Source organism: Pollachius pollachius (genome assembly GCF_949987615.1).
Source record: "Pollachius pollachius genome assembly, chromosome: 6".
In the NCBI taxonomy this organism is placed as follows: domain Eukaryota; kingdom Metazoa; phylum Chordata; class Actinopteri; order Gadiformes; family Gadidae; genus Pollachius; species Pollachius pollachius.
Window position 1 is genome coordinate 22,716,449 of NC_136939.1, and position 26,822 is coordinate 22,743,270.

The 26,822-nt window shown below is 42.7% G+C and overlaps 1 protein-coding gene across 1 annotated transcript in view; it reads left to right on the forward strand.

Annotated features, from left to right (window-relative positions):
• Positions 1-625: 625 nt before the first annotated feature.
• The window catches only part of LOC307076945 (homeobox protein cut-like 1), a 90,978-nt gene continuing 64,781 nt past the window's right edge, over positions 626-26,822 (forward strand). Inside the window, exon 1 of the mRNA XM_079738177.1 lies at positions 626-729. Within this exon, the coding sequence (XP_079594303.1) occupies positions 667-729 (63 nt within the window). The 5' untranslated portion in view covers positions 626-666. The remainder of the gene's footprint in view (positions 730-26,822) is intronic.

Below are 26,822 nucleotides of genomic sequence, written 5' to 3' on the forward strand. Positions count from 1 at the left end.
TTGTTAAACTCCAGGGTTATGCCAAAGCTAATGAATACCATTAGTCTATTCGACGGTTGTCTTACACGGACAACATTAAAGAGATATAGTCTATGATACACCAATGATTATTCAAATAGATCATCAAGACTAGGTGACCCTAAAGTTAGGCTGACACTCTGACATATACATTTCCAGATCATATAAAAAAGAAGTATGTCTATTATGTTTATTATGAAAAGGCTAAATATGTGATAGGAGTAGGCTAATAACACATTATTTGAAGGGTCCACTATTAAGCATAATTTACCGGAGCGTTTTATTATCTGGAGATAAGCCTAATGTAAATGTATAATAATCAAAGTATCTGAAAAACGTTTTTTTTTGTAAACCTCCCTGGTATAGCCTACCAACTATTATGTTACATTTCAACGTGTGCAGTCCATCCCGACTTTTCACTGATAGAAAGACTGGCTTGAACCCCGTTCAATATTTTATAACTGGCTCCCGTTCAATATCACAGGTCGACGTTCAATAACTCCAGTCCGCGCCCGTGTTCAATAAGCGGTCATCGTGTTCAACAGCTCCGCTCCGTGTTTTGCGTCCTCCGCTCCCCCTCCTTCCCGCTGGATCCCAGCCCCTCGCGCTCTATCTCTATCACTCCACTCCGTCTCAATATGTCTCAAGATGGCGGCCAATGCGGGATCGATGTTTCAATATTGGAAGCGCTTTGATTTACAGCGGTTGCAGGTCAGACCTTTTTCCTTGAAGTTCCTACAGTGTTTTGAAAGCCAACATGCGTGAAAGCCGCTGTCGTGTTCCGACTTCGCTCCTCTTGTGTTCTTTTTAGCCCGTCGCGGAGCTCCGCTCTCCCATTGATTAAAGCGCCACTCTCGCTGATCGGAAATTGATCCTCTTTGTTCAATTCCCATCGATCGGACATCATGGCCGCGGGGAAGCGGTCACCATGGCAATCGGCGCACCGTAGCCAGGATAGACATGGCAGAGAGTGCGACAGGGTGAACTCTTAACTTTGCGCCCTGAGTGTTTAGACAGTGTTGATGTGTTTGTTGGGAATGTTTGTCAAAGTGCACTAGTGAGCTGGTTAGTTAACTAGTGAGCTGGTCTCGAGCTGGCGCGCGATGCGGCGCCGGAGAGCGGCTCTCGCCTTCACGTTTAATTAACTTAAAATCTTAATTGGCTGTTATGTGTTTTGTTTTTTGTAAATTAAACTGTGTGACATATCAACTATTTATTGCCGTCTATGGAGGCTGAATGTTCATCAATGCTCTGAGTCCTACAACTCAAGTGGGCTAATTAATGTGGAGGAAAAACTGTTCCAATGAGCAGGCAGGTATTTGGTTATTTTTTTTAATATCGCTAGAGATGAAGTCCAGCTGTGTGGTGGGTGTCGGGGGAGCCTGGTTAACTGGGATCACTGGGATTCAGTGGGCAGCGGACATGGCCATCGCATTGGTTCCCTACAAGTTGCAATGTACAACACGCCTGGGTTAGTGGAGTAATGATCACGTTTAGACTGAAAGGTAAGTTTAGACCTCTCGTCGTTCGCCTTGCAGTGGATGGTGATATTGTTAACAAAGCCTGTCTTATCGGCTGGATTTAAACTTTCCGTTTCCGTTACCGTTACCGGCTGATCGGGTTATTTCGTTGCCATCCTCTCCTTTTTTTTCTCTTTTATTTTTGACAGCGTTAAGGAAATTGGCCGCAAGAGTACTCTATTTATAAATAAAATGTTTTCAATCAATTTAACCTTTATTAAATCGTAATTAGACCGAAGTCAAATCTTTGATTTGAAGCGGAGCATATCTGGATCGATCTTGGTTATGAGTGCTTCTGAGCTGTGAGCTGAAGTGAACAGGCCCTCATTTATATTTTGTTTAGTCTGAACGTAGGCTAAGATTATTTGCCTCACCTTGAAAAAGCACTGTATTTTCGTGTCTATAATCGTATGCAAATAGAATATATTCTATGTATTTAAAGCCCTTTTTTGGTCAAAGCATTTAACAAGAACGATTTTCTATTAAACCAAATGGCTTCAACTACAAACCTTCAAATGTATTTTTGATGCATTTGGCCTGATGGGCCTTAAGTATGTATCCCAAAATGAAACCATTGCAACAGTATTTAAAACGTCAAAACATCCAGCATCCTTTAAAGAGCCTGCAGTAATTGACTGCTGTCTTCTTCTTTTAGTTGATGATGTCAAATCTTAGTATGCAGGCTTTTTTTTTTTTTTTTTCTTGGGTGATTTTTCAAATAGATGATAACACAGAGGGTGGTAGTCCTGTTTTAATGGCATTTCAGCTCTGCGGAATGGGCGCAGGTGCCTTACTCAGCAGATGGCCCACTCTGTTTACTCTGTCTTGTGCCTGTAAAAGGTTCCCCTGGAGGATGTAATGGCCTACATTTCTTAACTTGTACAAGACTTTATCAAGCCCCCTGTGGTGAAGGGAAAAAAAGTGTGCAAATTGGGGTTTTGCAGAACAACTTAGGCTAGGCTAGCTGCATGCCATTGCATTATCAACTATTATATGATATTCAAGATCAGCTATTATACACTATTATTGCTGCACTATTATTTTATTAGTATTCAATATTATACACTTATGCAATATCTTCCTTTTTACACCACGGCAGCCTTTCCTCACAGTCACCCTTGCTACAGTGGACCCAAAACCCTGGGCCACTCATACATGGCTTCACATAAAGTATGCATTTAGTCTGGGCCTGAGCGCTGCATTAATCATGGAGACAGCCATCAGATGATATTACACAGAGAGATGCACAGTGATGGCATGGCTGGTATCTGGAGCTTATCTTCTTCGTTTAGGAGTTGTCGAGGTAGCAGTCTTTTTTGTGTGACTCTTTCGTCAACGCTTATAACCGTTCATGACAGTTAGGTCGATGGTCACTTGAATAGGCTTCACACAACTGCAAATACGACAGACATGCATGGCTACTCTTCTGACTTTGATAATGCAGAGCCCTATTTGTAAATGCGTGCATCATATAAATGTGCTTGAGGGTCGATAAAAAAACCTCCTGCAAGACCCTCCAAATATGATGGAATCCCTCCTTAAAATATACCTCAAAGGTTTGGCCTGTTTTTGTTATGTGTGTCACGAAAGTAAATGCAGTCGAGACTTCAATACTGCAAGTGTCATTCAGTGTTAGAGTAGCACGCTTTATATCAGCGCACTTTTATATTCTCAGTCTGGATGAAATGTTGCAATGTTCAGAACTTAACCCGAGTCGTAATCATCCACCACTCATACCATTGATGATTCACCAGCTGTCTAAATTAACAGACCCTGGATTAAACAGCACACATGTTGTTCTAAAATGTTATATGGAATGTTTCCTCTGCTGGTGGCAAAAATATCTAACCATAGCAAGTCGACATCGTCAGAACGTGTTTAAATTATTCACGTCCAACATATACGTAGACGTACCCTGTAGCCCAGGAATTCCAGAAATCATCACAAATGTAATCAAAAGTTGATTTGAGATTTGGAAAATCAGCAGTGTTTAATTAAAGAAAGACTTCATTTCCCACCGGCTCCATTGCCTCTAGTCGCAAAGAGCTCCTCTTGGCCTCTTGGGACCCGACAGCACTGTTTGAGAACAAACCTCCCCACTTTCCACCCCCATCTCCCATTAGCACTTTAGTTTGCCTGTGCTCCTTGTGTTTCCCTGGTGGCCTTTAACTGTTTTAAAATGCACGCCACCTGGGTTGATTTAGCATCGTTGGAGGGCCTCCAGACTGCAGGTGAGATGCTGTTCTTCCACGGCGTGTGTGTGTGTGTGTGTGTGTGTGTGTGTGTGTGTGTGTGTGTGTGTGTGTGTGTGTGTGTATCACTGTTAGTGTGTACGTGGGGGGTCCTACACAGACATGGGTAGCATGTTAAAGGGTAGATACAACAGGAGGAAGTGTTATCGTTTCCAGCCGTTTCTTCCAGACTTGAGATGCCACCTACTGCTCTATATATTTTTTGTGGTTTTTTGTTGACAGCTGTCAACAGTATAATAGTTACAAACTAGAGAAACAGTTTATACAGTTTTGCCATAGTTTGAGCAAAACATCATTTATAAAACAGATTTTGCAGTATGTTACATATTCACATCACTAGAGCTACTCCAGTCCACTTTTGAGACGGATAGTTATGACACTATGACAATATATCTGCAAAGTGTATATCTTTATATGATATAATCCAATCATTCCAGACAAAATGAGACACCCTTTTGTGACTTAGCACTGCAACATTCCTAGCTTTTGGTGGTAGTCTGGACTGCGAACAAGCCAGCCAGCCTTCACTCTCTCACCCTGTTTATTCCCCAAGCACACACACATACACACACACACACACACACACACACACACACACACACACTTCTTAACAAGCTTGTTAAACAAGGCTCCAAACAAGACAAGCGTTTGCAAGTCCTCATCAAAATGCAGTCAGCCTGCTTTGTTCCCTCCTCTTTCCATCACTCTGAGACTTGGGGACTTTTGGAAAGCTTGATATTATGTCTAACACATCATTTTGGACCAGGCGATTATCTGATCTCGGTACAGTCCAACATGTTCACCCTTACTTGACATAAAACATGTTGACACTTACTTGACATAAAACCCTCTGACCACTTTTAAAACAAGACTGAATACTTTTATGTTTGCTTTAGCTTTCTGCTAAATCTTAAATACATTGCACTTTCTAAAAGTTTTTTTTTTACTTAGCCTTATTTTCAATCTATTTTTTATTTTATTACTACTATGCATTTTTTTTACTTTGCATATGTTTTCTTTTACTTATCTATTATTTTATTTTATTGTTTGACAATGTTTCTATGTGAAGCACTTTGAGCCTCATTTATGAAAATTGCTATATATATAAAGTTGCATTGCCTTGCCTTGCCTTGCCTTGAAGTTATTATTCTCAGAGCGGGCAAAGGCTATGTAACATCAGCTTGCTTACGTTTACAAAGCTCCGGGTATGCCAACCGCTTGGATTGTTGTTTAGCATTTACTTTGTCTATATGGTAGCATCTGAACCGGGTTCAAACCAATAGACCTATGTACACGTACGTTCAATACTGCATTAGCAGAAGCATATTCCCTGGGCCGAGAAGCAGCCTCCCTGATTAGCAGGAGTTTAGACGTTTCAATAGTAACCTCTTTCTTCAGTCTGGTGGGTGGACCCCAGGGCCTCCTTCAACTTTGAAGTGTGTGTTGGGGCGTGTTTGTGTGTGTGTGTGTGCGTGTGTGTGTGTGTGTGTGTGTGTGTGTGTGTGTGTGTGTGGGTGGGTGTGTGCGTCTTGTGTGTGCACTGAGGAAAGGACAGGGGATACATGACATCAGATAATCCAGCCTTCCACCCTCTCGTTTCCTGCCCTCCTTCTCCCTCTCTCACTCTCCCCCGTCGCTGCTGTGGCCCCCATTTCTTGGCCCCACTGTAGTTTAACAAGGGACCTGACGCCGAATAAATAATTAGCAAGGAATGCGCTGTCTGTTCTCTTTTTTTATGAGGGGGGGTGGGTTGTGGTGATGGCCGTGGCAGGGGCCATCATGCTGGGTTCAAGACATTGAGAGAGAGAGAGAGAGAGAGAGAGATTCTTAACATTTAGACCTTATCTAATGTAACACCTCAATCTAGGCGTTTCCAACGCTGTACGGATCATTCACCATGTTCGGCCCCTGGACACCCAGATTGATCTTGATCGAGACCCACAGTGGTTCTCAAACCTCCCAAGCCACATCTCCTAACGATGGTGTGGGAAACACTACAGTATGACAGTACTGCCTCCATGTATTTGTCTTGTTTTGGAAATTGAACCAACAATTATAGGCACATTTAAGCTTGACTTTGACATTAACAACAACCACGGTAACTTATTTCACAGTATTTTGGCAGCGCCCTCTTGGATGACATCACACGCAGTGATTGACTGAGGCAGTTGTCGGCCCAGGGCAATCTTACAAAATGTTGCTCTCCGGGAAAGAACCCTTCTGAAAACATGGGAACGCTTTTCTCAGGGTTAAGGTCCTTTAAGACTCATAGAGAATAAACGGGTTAAGAAAATACGGACAAAATTTTAAGTCAAGACTATTTACATTAGCCGCAACACGATATGCTGTATTTTCCAATGATAATCACACTGGTAAAAAAGACAGGAGGCCTAGCCTAGTAAAGATGAGTTTGTGCTCCGTCCTTTCACTTAAAGTATCCTATGTATTTAAAGGATTGAATTACAATGGAGTTTTACTTTTTAGTCCAAGTGTAAAATAGCGTTTGGAATGGCAGTTAGCTGATGAGCGGGATTATGATTTGCATTTTTTAATAAATCAATGGTTTGAAGATGTTCATTTTTGAGGTTGTTTCCCAGTTTGATAACTAAAAGTAAACTATAATGCTTTGGTTGGTATCCAATACTAAACTGTTGTGATCCAAGTGCACACGGTCATATAGTCAAAAACAACCTATTTTCATGTAGCGTAGTGAGAGTGAACAGCACCGACTGCTAGCGAGATGGATGATCAATACACGTACAGCAGATAGTGTTAATTAAAGGCCTATAAATGGAATTCACCACTATGGATGATCAATACACATACAGCAGATAGTGTTAATTATAGGCCTATGAATGGAGTTTACCACTATGGATGATCAATACACATACAACAGTAAGTGTTAATTATAGGCCTATGAATGGAGTTTACCTCTATGGCTGATCAATACACATGCAGGAGATAGTCTTAATTATAGGCCTATGAATGGAGTTTACCACTATGGATGATCAATACACATGCAGGAGATAGTCTTAATTATAAGCCTATGGATGGAGTTTAACACTATGGATGATCATTAGACAAGTAAAAGAAAGTGTTAACTATAGGCCTATGAATGAAGCTTACCACTATGGATGATCATTAGACATGTTACAGAAGGTGTTCACTATAGGCCTATGAATGAAGTTTACCACTATGGATGATCATTAGACATGTAACAGAAAGTGTTAACTATAGGCCTATGAATGAAGTTTACCACTATGGATGATCATTAGACATGTAACAGAAAGTGTTAACTATAGGCCTATGAATGAAGTTTACCACTATGGATGATCATTAGACATGTAACACAAGGTGTTCACTATAGGCCTATGAATGAAGTTTACCACTATGGATGATCATTAGACATGTAACAGAAAGTGTTAACTATAGGCCTATGAATGAAGTTTACCACTATGGATGATCATTAGACATGTAACAGAAAGTGTTAACTGTAGGCCTATGAATGAAGTTTACCACTATGGATGATCATTAGACATGTAACAGAACGTGTTAACTATAGGCCTATGAATGAAGTTTACCACTATGGATGATCATTAGACATGTAACAGAAAGTGTTAGCTATAGGCCTATGAATGAAGTTTACCACTATGGATGCAATAAGAGTGTTGAGAGAAGTAGTGTTACCCTCGCCATGTCCCACCACATGAACAGGGTACATTTTACAATTGCAAACATACCTGATTGTGATCGGTTAAACAGATTTATTCTCAAACTAGCACCGTAAAAAAAAATATATGGTGTCTGTTTTGCAAAAAGGGAAATTGCGTGGTATGCATACAGTCCCATTCAGAGCCATGTCTGGTAATTATTTTATTGATGTGGAATATTATTATCCCGGTCAATTTAAAGGACCTTTACTCTTCACAGGCTATTGATATGGAGTAAGGGGTGCATAAAGGGTGGTTGGATATCAATACTGCAGGTCTCTAATCCAACAACTGGGGGATCTGTGTTTAGGTGCAGAATCATGCAGCGAAGAGAAAATAAACATTTGTAACTATTAAAACATTTTTGTGAAGCGCTTGGTTACTGGAAAATATTTTCTGCTTACTGTGTTGAGCAGTCAAGCAATGCATTGCTTGACCTTGACTGAACAAAAGCTGCACCGACAGCCAAATATCTTTAGTCATTTGTGGTCCCGGAAAACCCGCTGATCCAGCTAGTTGTCCTTGCCCTAGACTAATCCTTTTTTAACAAATGGAAGGCGCTATGTTGTTTTCAAGACTTTTTTTCTTTGTCAATTTTGCTAGGTGCGGTAGAACCTTAAAAAAGAGCGGAGCAGGGATACCAGCTGACACACACAAGACACCCATAGCAGCTCCATTCTAGTGTTACAAAGTAGATGCGAGTTAGGCTATTGCCCTGGCAACCATGACTAGTTGTTCTAACCACAATAAAAAGGGGTTATTCAACTTAGTACGATTCTGCCACACAAACACATGGGTATGCTACCAGAAACACACATGGCATACACACAAGCGCGCACAGACAGACGGACAGACACAGACAGACGCACACGCAGATGCACACACACAAACACACTTTTGACAAAATGTTAATATTGACCTTTTGACAAAAGTGATCTGACAGCTTGGAGTTCAGGTTTCAGCGTTTGTGGCGCCGCTGTTCTGGCAGCGCGGCAGATAATAAGGCTAGCCTCGCCAGAGCCGTGTGTCACTCTGTTTATGTTTCTGTTATGTGGTCGCTGGAGCGGTTTGGGTTTCAATCAGGTTGCATTTCTTCACCATTTGTATTCTCAAATAATCTAGGTTTTGATTCCAAGATAACACAGATTGATCGTGAAATAACCTGGAAATGTTGGAACCACGGCTGATGTCAAGTGAGATTAGTTTCGAGGTTGGAGTTGCGTTAATATTTGTACCAACAATCTTGTTCAGTTAAATCGAGTCGCCGTAGAATATAGGAACTTAATCCATGCTTATGTCAGTGAACTGGGCAGTATTTAAGAAAGGCCATTCATCCGCTGCTGTGATGCTGTAGTTCAAGAAGAAGAAATCTTCCTGTTTGGGAATGAGACCAAACTGAATAGTGCTGATTTTCCAAAACTCAAATAGTGCCGACTGCAAGAACAAGTGAAGTTGTTCTGCAGAAAAAAACAAAAACAAAACAACTGTAAATCTATAAAATAATCCTTAAATTGATTGCTTTTCTCAAAACGAAAATCCAAAATTAACTCTTTCCCCGGTTAAACACAATGAAAGGAACTCAAAGCGGAGGAGCAACTATGCAAGCATATAAAAAGCTTTACCAAAACTGAAACCTAAGTATATTGTGGGTGGGAGACAAAAATAACTACAGTTTCTTATGTCCATCCCCCCCTCTCTTGCCCCAGACACACACACACACACACACACACACACACACACACACACACACACACTGGGGCTCCACATTAGCAGTGCTCTAAATAATACTTAACTCAGGTTCTGAAGGGTTTTTCGCCATCTTTAATTTCTTCTTGCTGGCACAGTTTCGTAACTCCGATTTCGGGCGAGTTATAAAATAGCTTCCTTATAATACAGTGCACAGTGTTTAGTCCAGCCCATGTGTTCATGTTCCCATTATGACAGTGGGGAGGGATGGGGGCTGGTGGGGGGGTTGTTGTGAGCAGGGTATTTACAGACACACATTATGTTTGTTGTGATATTGCACATTTTATGTGGTCTATACAGTTCTTGATGCAGTGTCTCCGAGAAGACATTTAATGGACAAAGATGTTAATTTGCTCAACTAATGTTTTGACTTTATTTTGCTGGTGTAGCTTTTGGAGAAATAATTGTGCGGTGGTATTGCTTTTTTGTGGTTGGTTAACTTCTCGTTTGTGGATTTCATTTGAATGCGATTGCTGTGGACAATGGACATTGGCATCATACATGAAACATAATACATGATTCAAACAAAGCTATTGCTCATATATGTTATGGACACTTTATTTGGTTGTATGAAATTGGACCAAACTTGAATCCTGATTCAGTTTTCCTGATACTAGGATTTGAATTCCATGGGGGAAGACCACAAACACGAAGAGAAGGGCACACATCTCACATTCCAAACCACATAGATGTGATTCTGTACATTGTACATTGATGTGCCTTTGTGATGAAGAAGTGAAGGATTAAGTGGCGCTACATAGTCTACTGGGTTTACCCCAGTTCACCATCACTACTAAAACATCACTAAACCATCAGTACTGCACCACCATCAATACAGCATCACTACTAAACCATCAATACACCATCACTACACCATCAGTACTGCACCATCCATACACCATTACAACACCATCACTACAAAGCCTTAACCGCACCATCACTACACCATCACTACACCATCACTACTGCACCTTCACTACACAATTACTACTGCACCATCACAACACCATCGCCAATGCACCATTCACCATCACTACTTAAACTTCCCCCACGATCACTACACCTACACCTCCTCTACACCTCCTCTACACCATCACCACACCACCACAGCACCATCACTACAAAGCCATCAATACACCACCACCACTAAAACATCCTTCCATTCACTACGCCTATGACTTCTCTAAACCATCACTTCCCCATCACCACACCACACCACACCACCACAACACCATCACCATCACTACATCATGGCAATTGATTGAACAATTATACACATTTTAATTGAAGGTTGCAGATGGAATTTAAGAAAGGAGCTGGATGTAAGAGGTGTGCGCCTCCACTGGTGCGCTGGCCTTTTCCTACGTGCGTGGAGAGCTATTCTTTAGTGTGTCTGAGCCAACCCGATCCTGCCTCCTGATCCATGCGCCCCAGCACTAGCAGCGCCTGCTATTTCCATACCTCGGCCCCCATTGTCGAAACTGGCTGTCACTTGGAATACGTGTTTACTTCAGTCACTCCTTGTTGGGCCCTGCAGATGAGGCATTAAAGATGTATGGGCAGGGAAGTGCTGTAGTCTGCTCTTTTTTCCCCAGCCTAGCTGTCTAATCTAGTGCCGGATGGCGCTCTCTCTCTATCTCTCTCTCTCTCCCTCTCTCCCTCTCTCTCTCTCTCTCTCTCTCTCTCTCTCTCTCATCCTCCCTTCCTCCCTCTCCCTCCCTCCCTTCAGCCCTCATTCAAAATGTTGTTCTGTTCCAGCCTGCACTACCATAGGGCCAAACTGTTAGAGGCAACTATGAAGACAATCAACCCGCCCCCCACATAAATAATGTAGCTGTCATATGTGATCACTCCAGTTGGTTCCATGTCTAGACGGCCTGCGTTGTTCCTATGCACAGGCCTAGCGCCCACAAGGGAACAGCCGCCTACAGTTGTTGCTTAGCTAACCAGCCCCTGTGCTACTGGCTCAACAATAACAGGACGCCGGGCAGGTAGCCTTCATGTTGGAGGATGTTTGGCCTGTAGCAGCACACCATATCCATGTAATACTCCTTGTGGTATGGGGCTTAATGCTTTGAGTCTTCTGGTTTTAAAGGCTCCTTGAAATAGATGTAATCCAATTTCCTGAATGGAAGAGATTTGATGTTGATTTGATGACTCACTTTTCTTTTCATTGTCCAACTCTAATTCAAGCCATACTGTGGCTTTGTCCTAGGGTCTTGCTCTAAAACGAGAGAATACTTCATTTTGAGAGGCTTGTGGCACCTGCGAGGCCGTGCGTGGAGTGATATTGGATGTGGTGTCGGTGGGGATCGGGGGGAGACGAGACTTTGATCTGGGCTGTCACATTGATGTACAGCCTGGACGGTACTCCACAGACAACCAGAGACCTACTGTCTCGCCCACACTTACAGGCTGTTTGTCTCCATTATATCATCCCCCCCCCCCCCCCCACACAATAACTCCCATTCACCCCTCCAGGTTTTGAATCTGCTCAGCCTTCTTTCTTATCTCCACCAAACCTTCCCCCAACTTCTTGAGTTGACGTCGTTATTAATTTACTTCTGTTATTTTACTTTTGCCGCTGTTTGGATACGATCACAGACCCAGCCAGCTATGGCAGAAGCCCCGGGAAAGAATCGAGGGGACCTCCAATTTCCCCTCGACCTAGACGTCCACCCTCCTGGCTCCGCCCCTCTCGCTCAGCGGCCAGACACTTATCCATCAGGGGGGCCCACCCCTTACAAACCGCCATTCAGCCACATCTCCCTGGAGATAGCCAAACGAGGGAAGAAAGAGAACGAGGGGAGGGTCTGACAGCCCCCCACCTCCAGCACTCTGGATGAACTCTGTCCCCTTAGTTTTTTTTGGTTTTACGTAAAACAGTTCATATAAGTGACCTTAAAACCGTATATGAGCCTGTGAAAATGAATTCCAGATGCTGCGAGCGAATGGTAAACGACATTATACGCCTCTCTGACATGCCAGTGTAGGAGGTTGGGGGAGGGTGGGGGTCAAGCGGTGGGACTGCTAACATGGGAGAGCAGTGCAGGAATGTCCCTGGGAGTGTGTGTGTGTGTGTGTGTGTGTGGGGGGGGGGTATTTAGTTAGCGTTGTGTTCCATCATCGGGGAGCATGCGTTTCCTCTGGACGTCGCTCGTAACCTGTGGCTACCAGAAATGTTACGGCCGTGGTTGGTGTGAAACCTAAAGACAGCAACGAATGGCCTTCAGAGCTTATCCCGCGATGAGTATAAATGTTTGCTGTCTTCCGTCATAAGAATCTTTTCACAATGAAACTAGTTGCGGAACTGAATGCGATTTGATTGTTGAGGGATTGGTTTGACTGTGCAGAACATGCCAGACAACTGTGTGATGTGGTTTATGCTTTATGAGCAGGAGTACAAATGTGTATGTTTATACTTTAAATATGAATCCGGACGCTTTAGACAAGACACCCTTGTCTAAAGCGTCCTGTATGTTCCAAATAACCCTTCCCATAGATATGAAGAAAATACAACCAAACAGACCAAATGTGTGGGGTTCAGGACAAAAAAGACTTCATTTTCCAAAAATGCCCAAAGTGCATCCATGTTTCTTTGCAGTCCCGGTGAAACCGTTCATGTTCGTTTTCACCCATGAGCCATGAGTGATTATAAAATGATTATGTTATAATCATGCAATGCTTCATCCGAAGCATTGCTATCACTCATTAAAGCTTTTTTTAAAAAAAAAAGAAGTTTTTATCATTTAGGATAATCAGATGTTTTAAGATTACGATTTTAATCCAGATGGGTTATTTACACCGCATGGGGCAGAAGTGAGCTGGTTGGGGATTACTATAGGCTTGGGCGGTATCACGGTATTACGGTATACTGATGTACTTAGAAATACCCAAGGTATGATATTAAATACCGTCAGAAACACAAACGCATCTCTATCAGTTTAACTTTGTTCCAACATTTTATGAATATATTCTTTATAATGTTGTATAATATATATATTTAATATATATAATATACTGTATGTATTATATATATATATAATATGTATTTTGGCAGTTTTGAAGCGGGATAAATAATCAAATAGTCAATTATCAACTCTCTGCGGTTGAATTGTTTTTGAGACTGCCATAGGTTCTTTCGCCAACAAGTTCTCAAACGCGGAGTTCCCCTGCTTTTGACCAGTGATTCAATAATGACCGCCCGGAACTGCCCGACACCAGAACTCAAGGGACATTAATAGCAGCACACTGCTGCGGTGTTGGTGGATCAAGACTTCACACATCTCAGGTCCGAAAGTGTATAAGTGTTGTATTGTGTTGGATATTCAACAGATTTCACCCTCGGAATGCCAGTGTTCGGACACGGGGGACTGAAGAAGCGGTCCCTAGGCGTCCCGTGTGTCTAGTGATGTCTATACGCCCGGGAGACAGGCAGCAGCCCCGCTCTCTATAGAGCCAGCGTTGGGTCAATACTTCTACATAAGAGGCCAATTACAATGTACCCTGTCCTAAACAATTGGCTAACTCAACCAGCATTAACCCAGACACGTCTCGTGTTACAAAATGTCAACAATGGATTAGAATCTCTGTTTAGGAGTGTACCCCGCGAGTTCTACAACAGTAGAAAACAGGCAAAAAAACAGCAGGCCAGTGGCGCTCCGGTGTGGGCGTAGCACACGTAGGCCGTATATAAAACAGCTTCAACTTACTTTCCGTATGTGTACATTGTTGGAAACAATCGCTGACTTTTAACAGAAGTGCACAAGTAGGTCCTACACGTTGAGATTTGGAATCTATGGAGGAAGGGCCCATCTATTCATTATTCTACAGGCCATCACTATTCAAACCCAGCAAGACTTGTCAAAGTTAGCAAATTGTTTGTTAGACACACAGCATTGTATGCTAGACAATGTCATACTTGCTACAATGACTTCTATCACCAGCAGCTCAGCTTTAGTTTTTCACACCAATACCATGATATACCGTATACCACGGGGAAATGTCAGGAAGGTATGAAAACATAGATACCACCAAGCTACAACAGTACAAAGTTTATATAGCTTTATCCTTTGCATACCCCCATGCAGCACATTAAAATGCGATGTAAGGGGGTCTTTTTCTATTGATTTAAATCAGCATAGCCCAAAACTTCCAACACAGTGTAAAGAAGTTACTCTGTTGGTGCATACCACATGGTCATAGGCTTATAAGAAGATGACCTTCCTGTGGCAGAGATTGATGAAGAAACAACAGGAACACTTTCCTTATGTGATGACTACCTGACTCTGGGTCAGATACGGATTTGTTTGACTCTGTCAATGGAATAGTTGAAATACCTCCAAAGCATTCTTGTATTTCCTCTCATTCTCTTAATTAATCTTGTTGGTGTGGGAGCGATAACAGCAGAATAACTGTCCCCTTCAAGAAACAGCACCTCTCCAGTTAGTATTATTCGTTGTATTATCATTCTGAGACTTTATTGCAGCATGATTCTGTATTAGGTTTCTCTTAGATACATATACTTGGCAATATTAACAACATGAATCATTTTATTATTTTGGTTGTTCCGTGCACTGCCACGAATGTGCCAGGAAACAGAAAGACAGACACACAGATGCCGTGGGATTAGGGCGTGAGCCAACATGTACATGACACGCCCGCGTGTGTTTACTACAGACTCACGCTCTGATCTCTCTGGGAGGCATTGTAGTAGAGGAGGAATCTCCCTGGAATAGGAGAGAGAGGGGGCGGGGAGACGAGAGAGGGGGGGAGAGAGAGAGGGAGAGAGAGAGAGATGGAGGGGGGGAGTGAGCGAGGGAGAGAGAGAGAGAGATGAAGGGGGGGAGTGAACGAGGGAGAGAGAGAGAGAGAGAGAGAGAGAGATGGAGGGAGGGGAGTGAGCGAGGGAGAGAGAGATGGAGGGGGGGAGTGAGCGAGCGAGAGAGAGGGAGAGAGAGAGATGGTGGGGGCAGTGAGCGAGGGAGAGAGAGAGAGAGTGAGGAGAGAGAGAGAGAGAATGGATGACAGAATGGGCTCTGGGGAAACGGCATGCCAGACGCCATTCTTTTCATCTGGTCCCTTCAGGCTGACACCATGTTTCCCGTGTTCCGACCAGTTTCTGGTTGGAGGCCCGCCAGAAGTGTGTAAGGGAAAACCCTTCGCCTGTTTGGATCTCCATTCCTCCCTCCCTCTCCCTCCCTCCCCCAGCCTTTCCTCTTCTCGTGGCTTGGCAGACGTCTGCCCTTTATGAAGACTGACGGCTGATGAAATGGCAAAGCCGCATGTTAAGCAGAATACAAATTTCTTGAAATGTAACTCCCCCTTTAGCTCCTGTTTTTTATACCCCAAAGTACAACTCCACTGTTCCACTGTTTCACTCTCTCTCTCTCTCTCTCTCTCTCTCTCTCTCTCTCTCTCTCTCTTGGCCGCCCTCCATTCACAACCATAGCCCAGTAGCTAGCTAACAGGCAGCTTTTCCAGCTGTTTCCCTGTGTCTCCTTCCCCTCTGTTCTCAGTCGTTTGGCTCAGACAGAGGGGGGCTGGCTGGGCTCCCTTCCATGGGGAATGCAGCGTGGACGTATTCCAAGGGGTTTTTCTCTGTGTGAGCCCAGTGTTTTGTTTAAGGAAGGTTTTATTTGTATGCTACAGTAATTATGTATTTAGCGACGGGGGTTAGGAGGTAAACCGACCAATGCATCGGAACGAGGCAGAAAGGATCCTATCTACATTGACGTGATAAATGATCCACTGAGGTCCTGTCACAGTTTGTAGACAAGACAGTACTGCACCTGGTTCAAGTAACTGTATATATATATCCAGTTTAAATCTATCTACATTAAGCCTAATTAAGCATATTGTTTTTATGTCCCTCACAATAGCCCTCAAACTCGATCTTGTATACATAGTTACACTCATAGACTAGTAAGCAAGATAGGCAAGTTGAACAGAATATGTTGCATGTGGAGTCTTAAAGTCAAGCACATTTTATGAAACAACAGCTCCATTATATCCAGGAGTTAAACCTATAAGATGATGTTGACTTGACTCTGGTTTCTGGACTCACGGTCTCTGGTCTGAACAGACTGACGCTCGGAAGGGTGTCTATTCCTGTTTCACGGTGTCAACGGGGGGTGTTTCAGGGCTGGGGCCAACTGCGGTGAAGGAGGCCGACCACCTGCCATGGACCGCCCTGTCGGCCTGCTTATTTTGTTTTGGCAAGGTACCCCCTCATTTCGGGGACCTCCTCCATCCTCATTCAAGGGGCAGAGACACAATTGATGCCAAAATGGTGGAGCCAAACCTCAGGTCTTCGTCATCAATACAATGTCCTGACCGAGCTAGCAGCGATTGCTCATCTGAACGTTGTTAGCTGCTGATATGTAAATGGCGTCGAATCAATCCATTTTAGCTGTGAGGGTTAAGAAGTTTGAATCCTATCATGACTCTTATAAAGGTGGGCCAGTACGGCAGCTCAGATAATCACAATTTGTTAAGTATAATTTAGTTGTAGCAATTAGTGGTTTCCGGAAATGTAAGGTAGAGGGTCGAACAGGCAGCCGTGTTCGTCAGAGGACTACATGAAGTCGCCCCACCCCCCCGCCAACCCTGCGCCCGTCAACAAAACACAAAATGCCGGAGGTTGCCTTTAAGCCGCGACGTGTTTACTTTGCAGTGTCTCTGTCTTGTCTCAGGAGACAGCACTTCCTGTTTGGCACCTGACACACTGGCAAACTGTGTCTGTGTGGTCTGCGGGCAGCAGGGCGTCAGGTTTCCCTCCGTCTGTCAGGTCGGGGCATGTGAAGCACAGCCTTTGTTTGGGTTTCTGTTCTGTTCCCCTGAAAAAAAGGGAGCCTTGTAGCCGCGGATGGTTATTAGATCAATGTGCTTAACAAAGACATATAGAGGGACTTAGATCTGTACTTTATAGATGGTTTGTGTTCGCTCTTCTAGCATTCACTGCAATTCATCTTGTTTGGATACTTCTATTATCCTCTTTCCAACTTTACGAATCACACGTGCGATGAGATTGAGAGCCTTCATATCATTTGTCCAAATTATATTAAATATAAAGTTTCTGAGGTTGTTTGAGAAATGTGTGTGCTTGACATAGCCTTTTTAACACCTAACCATTGATCCCAAAGGAATAGCTCATGTCCCTCAGAATAGACATTGTGCAGAGCACAATTGTTACTTTTTTATTATTAGATTCACTCTAACACTAAATACTGACAGAAAATAAAGAAAAGTCTATGAATTCCTGTTGTAACTGGTTCCATGTCAAGCCATCTAGCAGGAGAATTAATGAAAACAAAAGCCAAGGGGGCAGGAAGCGGTAGAAGTCTTGGAGGCAGTACAAATTAGGTGTGTGTTGCGGAGTGATGTGGCTGAAAAAGAGATGAGAAACGAAGGTGGTAGTGTCTGGCACCTGGACTGGACATCCTTGATCCGTAAGGAAGGAGCTCCAGCAATAAATCAATGACTTTGTGCAATTGAAGCAGTCCACAAAGCCTTTTGACATGCCAAGTTAGTGTCGGTATCTCTCCGAATAATCGGTGCATATAAATAATCTATGCGTATGAGTCGTCAACAATGGCCTAGAAGAAAAGCTAAAAGAGGAAATTCTTACGTCTCCTATTCATGCACACAAAGGATCATGATGTTGCAGTGTCCTTTCCTTCAGTTCTGTTTATATTAGCTATTAGCGCTATCTTAAACTGCGTCGTTCTACAGATTACCAGTAGTTGTAAAAACAGGTTTAATTTCGGTTTATTTTCTATTTTTTATCAAACTTGGCCTTGAAGGCCTTACCATTGTCATCGTCAACAAAATGATAACTACTACATGACCGCAAACTAATTGGCAAAGCGAAGGGAGAGACGACTCTAAATGTGTCTTGCCACAGGGTGCAGTTTCTGTGTTTGAGTGAGTGCTTGTTCTCTCATCTAAAATGTAGTAGGCCTATTTAGATTCCCATGTGTCATTTGTGAAGCTAAATGCAGTGATTGGCCCTTGGCCTTGCAGAAAAATACCACAGAGCGGCAATGGCAGCACACCAGACTTACATAAAATGATTAAAACAGAAGTCACCTGTAAGCCTATTTCACCATTTAGTGTGTGGCTGGGCTTTTTTGTTTCAGCCAGCAAGCCTTTATCAAACCCTGAAACGTGTCAATCTTTCTATTGCATATCCAGTGGAACATACCTCATGTTATTTCTAGACTGTGTCTGACCTGCTGTGATGCCATTCCCCTTCTAATAACTGTTTTGGTAATGCCTATGTCAAAGTCACACTAGCTGTTGGTGTTCCATTCACTACAATAAAAAATCCCAACCTCTTCCAACGCATACCAAAGTACAAGCCTGTTGAACGTTGACCTGCAGAGTTATAACGAGTTAACCGCTTGAACAGTCAAGGTGATCAGCCGTAACGGCAACCCTCCACTAGCATTGGCCACAAAGGTTGCCCAGCTTTTGGATTCTAAACTCTCTTTATAGTGGTTTTACCGTTGCACCGCTATCTTCTGCAGCTTACTTTTGTCAACTTTTCAGTGTTTCCTTTACATGCAGCCAGCACTGGCGCAGTGCCACTGCTCTAATACAGGACCGCAGAGTCGCTCACCAGCTTCCGCAAAAGACTCAAAACTCACCTGTTCAGAGTTCATCTCGACTCTGCATAGAAACCAATGCACAGCCACCATTGAATGTTGTACGTCCTGGCACTTGTACATTGCACTTATTCAAGGTACTTAATTGTGTAGCATCTACAGTAGCTGCTATCGCTGCTTTACACGGGGAATGGGTTAGCCTAGCGATTGTAATACTTGCACTTGGTTCTATGAACGTCTTTACTGTACCGACAGCGATATATTGTTTCACTTCTTATGACAAATGTACTTATTGTAACAAATGCACTTATTGTAAGTCGCTTTGGATAAAAGCGTCTGCTAAATGCCCTAAATGTAAATGTAAATGTAATACTATAGCCCCTGGAATCAGCCATGCAAACAAGTTGGATTACATATGTTTATTTTTTTGGAATTAGAAATATTTTGGCACAAAGATTCCATGTGTTTTATTTAAAAATATATCATATGTTTCCCCTCAGGGCTGTGTTCGAATTTTATTAGGTGGTAGCATTGGTGCTAGTTAGCTAACGATTTCAGTCGCACAAATCTAGTAGCACACACAGGTGTGTCATCTGAACTGTTTCTTTACCAAATGTTTAAATTTGAGAAATAATTAATTGAATGTTTAGATGAGGAAAGAAAATTAATAATAATGATTATAATAAAAATAGTTGATATTGAAATTAATATTGATAATTAAGAAGAATGACAATATATATACAGGGGACTATCAGCAAGGGGCAGCTAACAATATATAAACATAATCTTTATGTTTAACTTCATGGTATATCAATTTTTTGGGTAATTCTTTCATTGAAATTCTTAAAACATATGTTGTCCCAAAAATGTTTACAACGCTTTATTCGACTAACCAATAGCATGAGTGCGATTAAGTTATTTCTGTCCAACAAGTTAATTCACCGGTTCTTCAACGAGCCGACCTATCCAATATCTACCTTGTCATTGGAGAAATTATGTGGAAAAATACAGACCGAAAAAGTTTACAAGCATCAAAACCGTGCACACACACATCAGCACTGTTGACACACACATCAGCACCGTGCACACGCACATCATTAAAACTAACGTCGTCCCATCCGCACGTAATTAATTGTCATCAGGAGGATCAATATTCTCTCTCGGGTCGACCTCGGGACAAAGAGAATTTTGTTGGCACTGACTTCATTTTTCTGCTTACGTTTTCAACACTTTCTGCGAACCGGAACGGGTTTGCGGTCTGTGGAAAAGACTTATGTGAAAAGGTAAATGTAAAATGGCAGCCTTTTTACACTACCAAGACGGTTCAGTCGCGGCTTGGCACGCCCGGCGATTTCCCCGTCTTATCTCAAATTTCCTGTGTAAAACCGAGGGGGTAAAATCCCCCGTTCATCACGGAGCGGGCTTTCTTGGTTCACTGGAGAAGGCGGGGCTGCGCACGGAGTCTAGACCTCTTAAGAATAATTTGCATGCTCCCGAATGTTTTTTATGAATCAAGACACCCGCATGCAAGAATGGCTTTAAGTCTGAGTGTAGGCTACAAACGCGATTAACTATTTACAAGTGCAAAAACGGCAACATATTCTTTATTGTGGTGACCACTTGTTTTTATCCCGACAAAAGCCTCGTAAGAACAGTTCCTCTGCGTCTCTCCCGTAGATCGCACCATCTTTCAACGTCTTTTTTTTAATGCATCTCCATCAGCTTCTCTTTCATGATCAGCAGCTTGTGATCGCTGCCTGGTCTCTGTGGAGACAGCGCGTCAACACCTCCACCCAAGCCCCTGCGGAGCCGTTGCATTTACATCAGAATGAAACCCAATAAACCAGGCAATGTGTGTAGGGTCCGGGAGGATAAATTGGGCTGCTAGCTCAAGCGGGCCAGGCGATTTACCTCGGGCAGTGTAAGTGCGCGGACTGTGCCTGCATGAAACGGGTGAAGGTCGGACTGAAGGTCTCGCCTAGCCAATTACACTCTGAACAGCCTCATGCAAATCTCAATGCATGGCCCTCCTCTTGACGAATACAACTCACTTAATGGTGGAGTAGGCCTACTGGCAGAAGGTTACGTTGACCACAGCTCTGTGACTGAGGGTGTTGTTTGTCATCTTGAAGCTAAACAAATCTAGGCTGGAAATAATTATAGTATTTTATCAACATAATGTATTGTGTTTTTATTATATTATCAGTCTGTAACAACTCAAAATGTAAAAAAAGTTTCTTTGGAAAATCCGGGACGATTCGGGACGTTTAAAATGTTTTTCGGGACGTTTCCGGGACGGTTGTGAAAAAGTTAGTTTTAACCCCTGCCGTGCACTGCACACACACATCAGACTTTGTACTTCACACACACATCAGCACCGTGCACACGCACATCAGCACTGAACCTGTCCACATCAACATAGTGCACCACACGCACACTATTTTGGGGGATACACAGCTTTTTATAAACGTTCAGCTTTTTATAAACTTTCTTGCAGCATGCTATGCGGAGGAAGTGATGGCATCTCGTGGTGCCTGCTATAGGAATAACCTTGATGAAATGTGACAGCCGACCAGGATATGAATCATTCCAGCCCCGTTAGAGGTGTTTATGATTTAAACAATGGAAATGAACCACTATAAACTGCCAGGAGTTAGATTTACAACTGCCTGTGCCCACCGTAGGCCAGGCAGAGTGTTGCACAAGAGGCAACACCTTTATATCCATCGGGGGATAATCAGGTGAATATGAAAGCTATTTTTATTTTACAGGTTGTTTTAGCCTGTGCAACTCTACTTCTTCAGCTCCTTTTAGCAGCTGAAGCTTCATAATGATGGCTGGCATTACTTATTGTGCTGAGTGGACTAACCTTGTGTATCCCCGGTGCATGACACTGTACGGTTTGCAGATCTACACCACCATCAGAACTTGTAATGTATACGCCACAGTTTGAGAATTCAGAAAAAAATATGTATTCGCTTTTAATTCTGGTGAACATGCAAACTTAGCCCAAAGGAAGAAGGAGGATGTCATGATGTTATCATATTGGGCTGATTTGCCTGCTCTCAAATCCAGATGCGACACCTCACGGGTGGAGCGAGGCTTCATGGAAGTTAGAAAAGTCCACTAAAAGAAAAGAAAAAAGTCAGCAAAAACACCATTTTGTTTCCATGTGGAAAAGAGGCCAGCCCACATGCTGATTCAGACCCTGTGTATGGGTGTCCTTCTAATTTTAGCATTACCATTCTCTCCATCCATAACCACAATAGATACTTTTCACAAACTCCTATGACTTTTAACAGCAATATGCATTTCATTATTTCATTCCCCTAGCTCAGTAATAGCCCCATTCCAAAACGTGCAGACACTACTATTCTCAGTCTGAAGAAGGGCGCCTGCGGTGAATTCGACTGAAATTCCAACATTGGAAACATTACAAAAAAAAACAAAAACATATTCTTGGGATACAAAGTCATGAGGATTTATTATTTCTGTTTGTTTACTCTTCTCCCTGACACATAAAACCCGGGACAGGATGGGAGCACAACATCCATCTCTGTCCACCTAAAGTCCCATGAACCTATGGGCAGTAGCGCCCTTGTAGTGGACTGGGGTCAAACAGGGAAGGTGAATCCGTGGTCATCTGCTGTACCTAATGTAAAGTCAGTGGACACTAGAGGGGCCATAGGATTGAGGAGATTGAACACCACAGGTCTTCCTTATTGTGCTGTATATGTGCAAGGATCCTTCAGAATCCAGACATATTAAGTTATGCATATTCTGAAAAGATTGCTGGTGTGGCCAGTAAAAACAAGCCTTTCTTCATATGGCCCCTTTCATTTGTGCATTATTTCAATCACATTATTTAATGCCATTTTTTAAAAAAAATACTTTTTTAATGTTTTTCATGCCTGTCCATTTGTGATTTGGTCATTGGTGTAGACAGGGCACAGACATTCTGTTAAAACTTTATTAATTTAGAATCAATTGAACAATAGAACAAATTGGGAAAAAATCCCAGTATCTTGATATTTTGATTTCTAAATAACCATGTACTTGTAGTTTAGCTTACTTTTAATTGAAAGGAATTCACTGAGGTTTTCTAAATTATTAAGGTTTTTCGATCAACCAAATCCGGGCTAATAAGAAAATTTGACAGCAAATTTGATTTAACAGCAAACGCCCCAAATCGTAACAATTAATAATTTGTTAAGATTTGGTGAGACTATCAATAATGTGAAGCCACATATCTGAAGTGAACATTTATATAGCAGAAATCAAGGTGGTGGTTAACTTTTGCCACAGACTGTCATAAACATCCACACTCTAGCAATTGTATTTAGCAGCCACAGTGGCTTTCATCTCTAGTCATCTGGGATTGTCACTGGTGTCCATTAGACCTCATGTAGCAGTCATGATGCAACAGTAGCCCTGCCAGCCGTGAGACTTCCAGCCGTCTTTCTAGACTTGTTCAGACATGACTTTCTGATCTCTTGAGGAACTGCCACTGCCCTCTATTATTCCAGCTCCAACGGTATAGATTGCTGTAATGTTAATGTTGAGGGCGTTTGTCGGTGGTTGGGGGTTGCAGTCATTAATTTTGCAATGCTCTAACATTTGGGAACATATGGACAACTTATTTTAGGTGTTACGTCAGCTTTTCCACATATTGATGCACTTACCTGCAGCAATTGCGACTTAGGACCATATCTTTCAGCAGCTTAACCAAGGGAACTTTGGTTGTGCAAGCTCGCCTATGCCCATACTAACAAAAGTGGCCTTTAGATCCTTGAAACCAGGATTAACAAATGAAATACACTTTGGAAAATGAATTTTATTTTCACTCATATTCGGTCAGCAGTGGCTCTTCTCATTAATGCACCATTTATTATGATTCAGAATGTAATAGAATTACTTCTTAGCTGTAAGATTAAAAGCTTTGTGATGGAAAGAGGTGATCTGAAGGATTTAAAAACTAATTATTTAGACCAAAGGAGTATCTGTTGATTGTTTGTGATGACTTTAATAGAGGTGGACAGAGCATGGCCTCACACACGTTTTATTAAAAGTATAGCGTTTCCCTGGGCCTTGACAGCAGTGTGCCCCCAGACATTGGTAAAATGTGTTCAATGTGGCCATCCATCAACCCTGGGTTCATTCTGGGGTGGGATGTAGCGTGATTTATAGGAACATCTCTAAATGGAGTCATCTTTCCTCACCAAGACGTGTTGTATCTCTCCTGTCTCGTGCCTCGGGAGACGTATGACAGAGGTGCTGACAGTCTATTGAGTTTTTCTTTATCGCACACAGCCATCAGCTAAAGTATTAAGGTTAATCTGAACTCTGGTTCTCTGAAGGAGAGAACGAAGAGACGTCACTATACGAGACCAGCCACCTCACATTGCCTCGACCTAAAGTCCACCGGCTAGGAGTCCAGTCTGTCGTCGGCATTTGGCATTTGTCAAAGTGCTCACAATCATTACTGTAGTTGCTGGCTGTATTTGATGCAGTGAACGTTTTACAATGCTTTTCCTACCTCACAAATCCTTGGCACATTATTAGACGAACAAAAAGCACCTCATTATTTTTGGGCTCAGTCATTTAGCAGACGCTTTTATCTAAATCGACTTACTTTAAGTCACATAGATAAAGCCCACATTACTCAATATATGGATATCAATTGTATTTCTTGATTATAAATTATTATGCCTCTTTAAATATGCTAAACAAAAACATTGAAACACATTAGGATTTCATTATTGATTTTGTCATTCCAATCTATTACAATTTGCTAACAAACTTCCACCCATTTGGATTTTCCCATTTGTCTCACAAGGCAATGAAATAAGTCTTATCTGGACAGGCAATTTGTATCACACATCAGCCTTGTATTTATTGTATAAGATCAGTGAACAGCATAATAGCCCTCCCTACTTCCTTTTTTCCTTTTCAATGGCCTCTCTGCACGTGGTGTTAAAGTTAATTTAAAATACAATCGACCTGTCCTTTTTTTCCCTTCAAACATACCTCCAAGTGGCCAGCGGTGATTGGCTGTGACATTGTAGGAGGGATTGTGGAGGGAGGCAACATGCGGGCCCCAGACTTAATGTGGCCCATTGTGGCTAGGTGAGGTCATCTGGGGAAAATTCCACCTAGACACCCAGACTGGCCCACACACCCAGGACGAGGCCAACACAACTCTACGTTTTCTTACTTTCTCTCCAAGCAATGAGAAAGAATGAGGAAGAAGGGTGCTGACTGATCAGGCCAATACTCGTGTGTGATCATTGTTGTAATTTCGGATATCCGTCATGGGAATAGATTAGGGAATAGATTATTACCTGGCATTTTATTGGCAAATGTATTATATACTGGAACCAGTCTGGTGCTTCTCTTACCCTAACATGTTGTGTTGAGGCACTCAGATTGAGAGCCACTTGGTATCTTTCCTCATTTGTCGAGTTGTGTTCTCTGTTCTTGGGTCAGCAAAGATAGGAACCCACTCTGCCCACATGCTAATAATAAACCCACCAAACTGGACCTCCTGGTAGAAGACCAAGTTTTCTTGTGTAAACACTGACTGAGCTGTTTCTGCTGAGGGTTGTTGGACTTGCCAATGGATGTGGTGCTGTGAGTCCAAAATGTATCCCAACAGCGGCAGTGAAAGAAAATAAACCAAGTGGCTTTGAATGCATTGTTGCTGGAGACACTCCATCTGGCAAAAAAAGGGACGAGAACATAGTGTACACACGGTTTACTAATCCTCCTAATGATGTTATCTCACCTTGGTATCAAACGTTTGCTCTTATTCACACATGGAGCAATTCAACAACTAAACACGTTTAAAAAACACAAGGACGTTTTCAATGGATTATAGTCTTCAAAGTCTCTTGTCATAAGCAGTGATATCAGCTGGCGGCCAAGTGTTGATGTGAGTGGCAGTCTACAGAGGGCTGGTGTATTGCTAAGGGCCGACCACTGGCCCTTCCCAGTGTACATGAAGGCTTCGTCCTGCTCTGTGACGAACCTGCTTTAGGAACAAGAAGGAACAAGAAGGCTTAACTAAGCAGAGTTCAGCCCGTCCCTGCGGTGGGCATCAGCGCGAGCAACGTTTTGGAAGTGCATGTACTTTTTTGTACACCTGCTTACTGGAGTAGAACTGGGTCAGAGGAAACTTTGCATCGTTGTTTTGTGTTTGTCGCCAAACACATTGCTTGGTTCCCGAGCTACCCGTAGATCATGCGGACATTTGTAAAGGAAAATTGAATTTAAAAGTATGTGTGACATGATGAATGAAAAGGCGTTCTGTTTTCAGTTTCAACAAACTCTGAGAATAAACACTGTGAAGCACCTTGATAGGTTTCACCCTAGTCGTCATTTTGTAAAGTGAGCCTGTCGGCCTCCCCTTGAGGCCCTCTAAATTAAATTTCTTCTGCTGACAATCTTCATGGGTCCTTATTACCAGTGAAGAGGTCAGCGGTGTGGGTGTTAACCACTCCCAGAGACACACACACAGACACACACACACACACACACACAATGTCTTCCAAGCCCAGAGGTGTTCGTCTTCTTTGTGTTTTTATCTCATCCATATAAAAGCAGGCATGCAGAAGAGAAAGAGAAAGACAGGGAATAAACGGCCTCCTCTGGTGTTCTCCCGTTTACGTGTGCCGATGATAGCATCTGGCAGAGGCAAGCACTCCAGGGAGTAGAGGTAATCTCTTCCATCAGCGTTTACTACCGAACAAATTAAGTAAGACAAGCACCACTGCCTGAGCCAGCAAAAAATTGTCCATTAGCGAAATTATAAAGCCATTATGGAGCACAATTTGGTCCATTTATTTGAGCATGCGGTTCTGAGAGGCGCCGCGTACCCAATTCAGTCAGACGGTGCAAGATGTAGGCCTATATAACCCCACGCTATTGGTCCAGAGGTGGTCGCAACGTTTGTTTTTGGGGGTCGGAGGC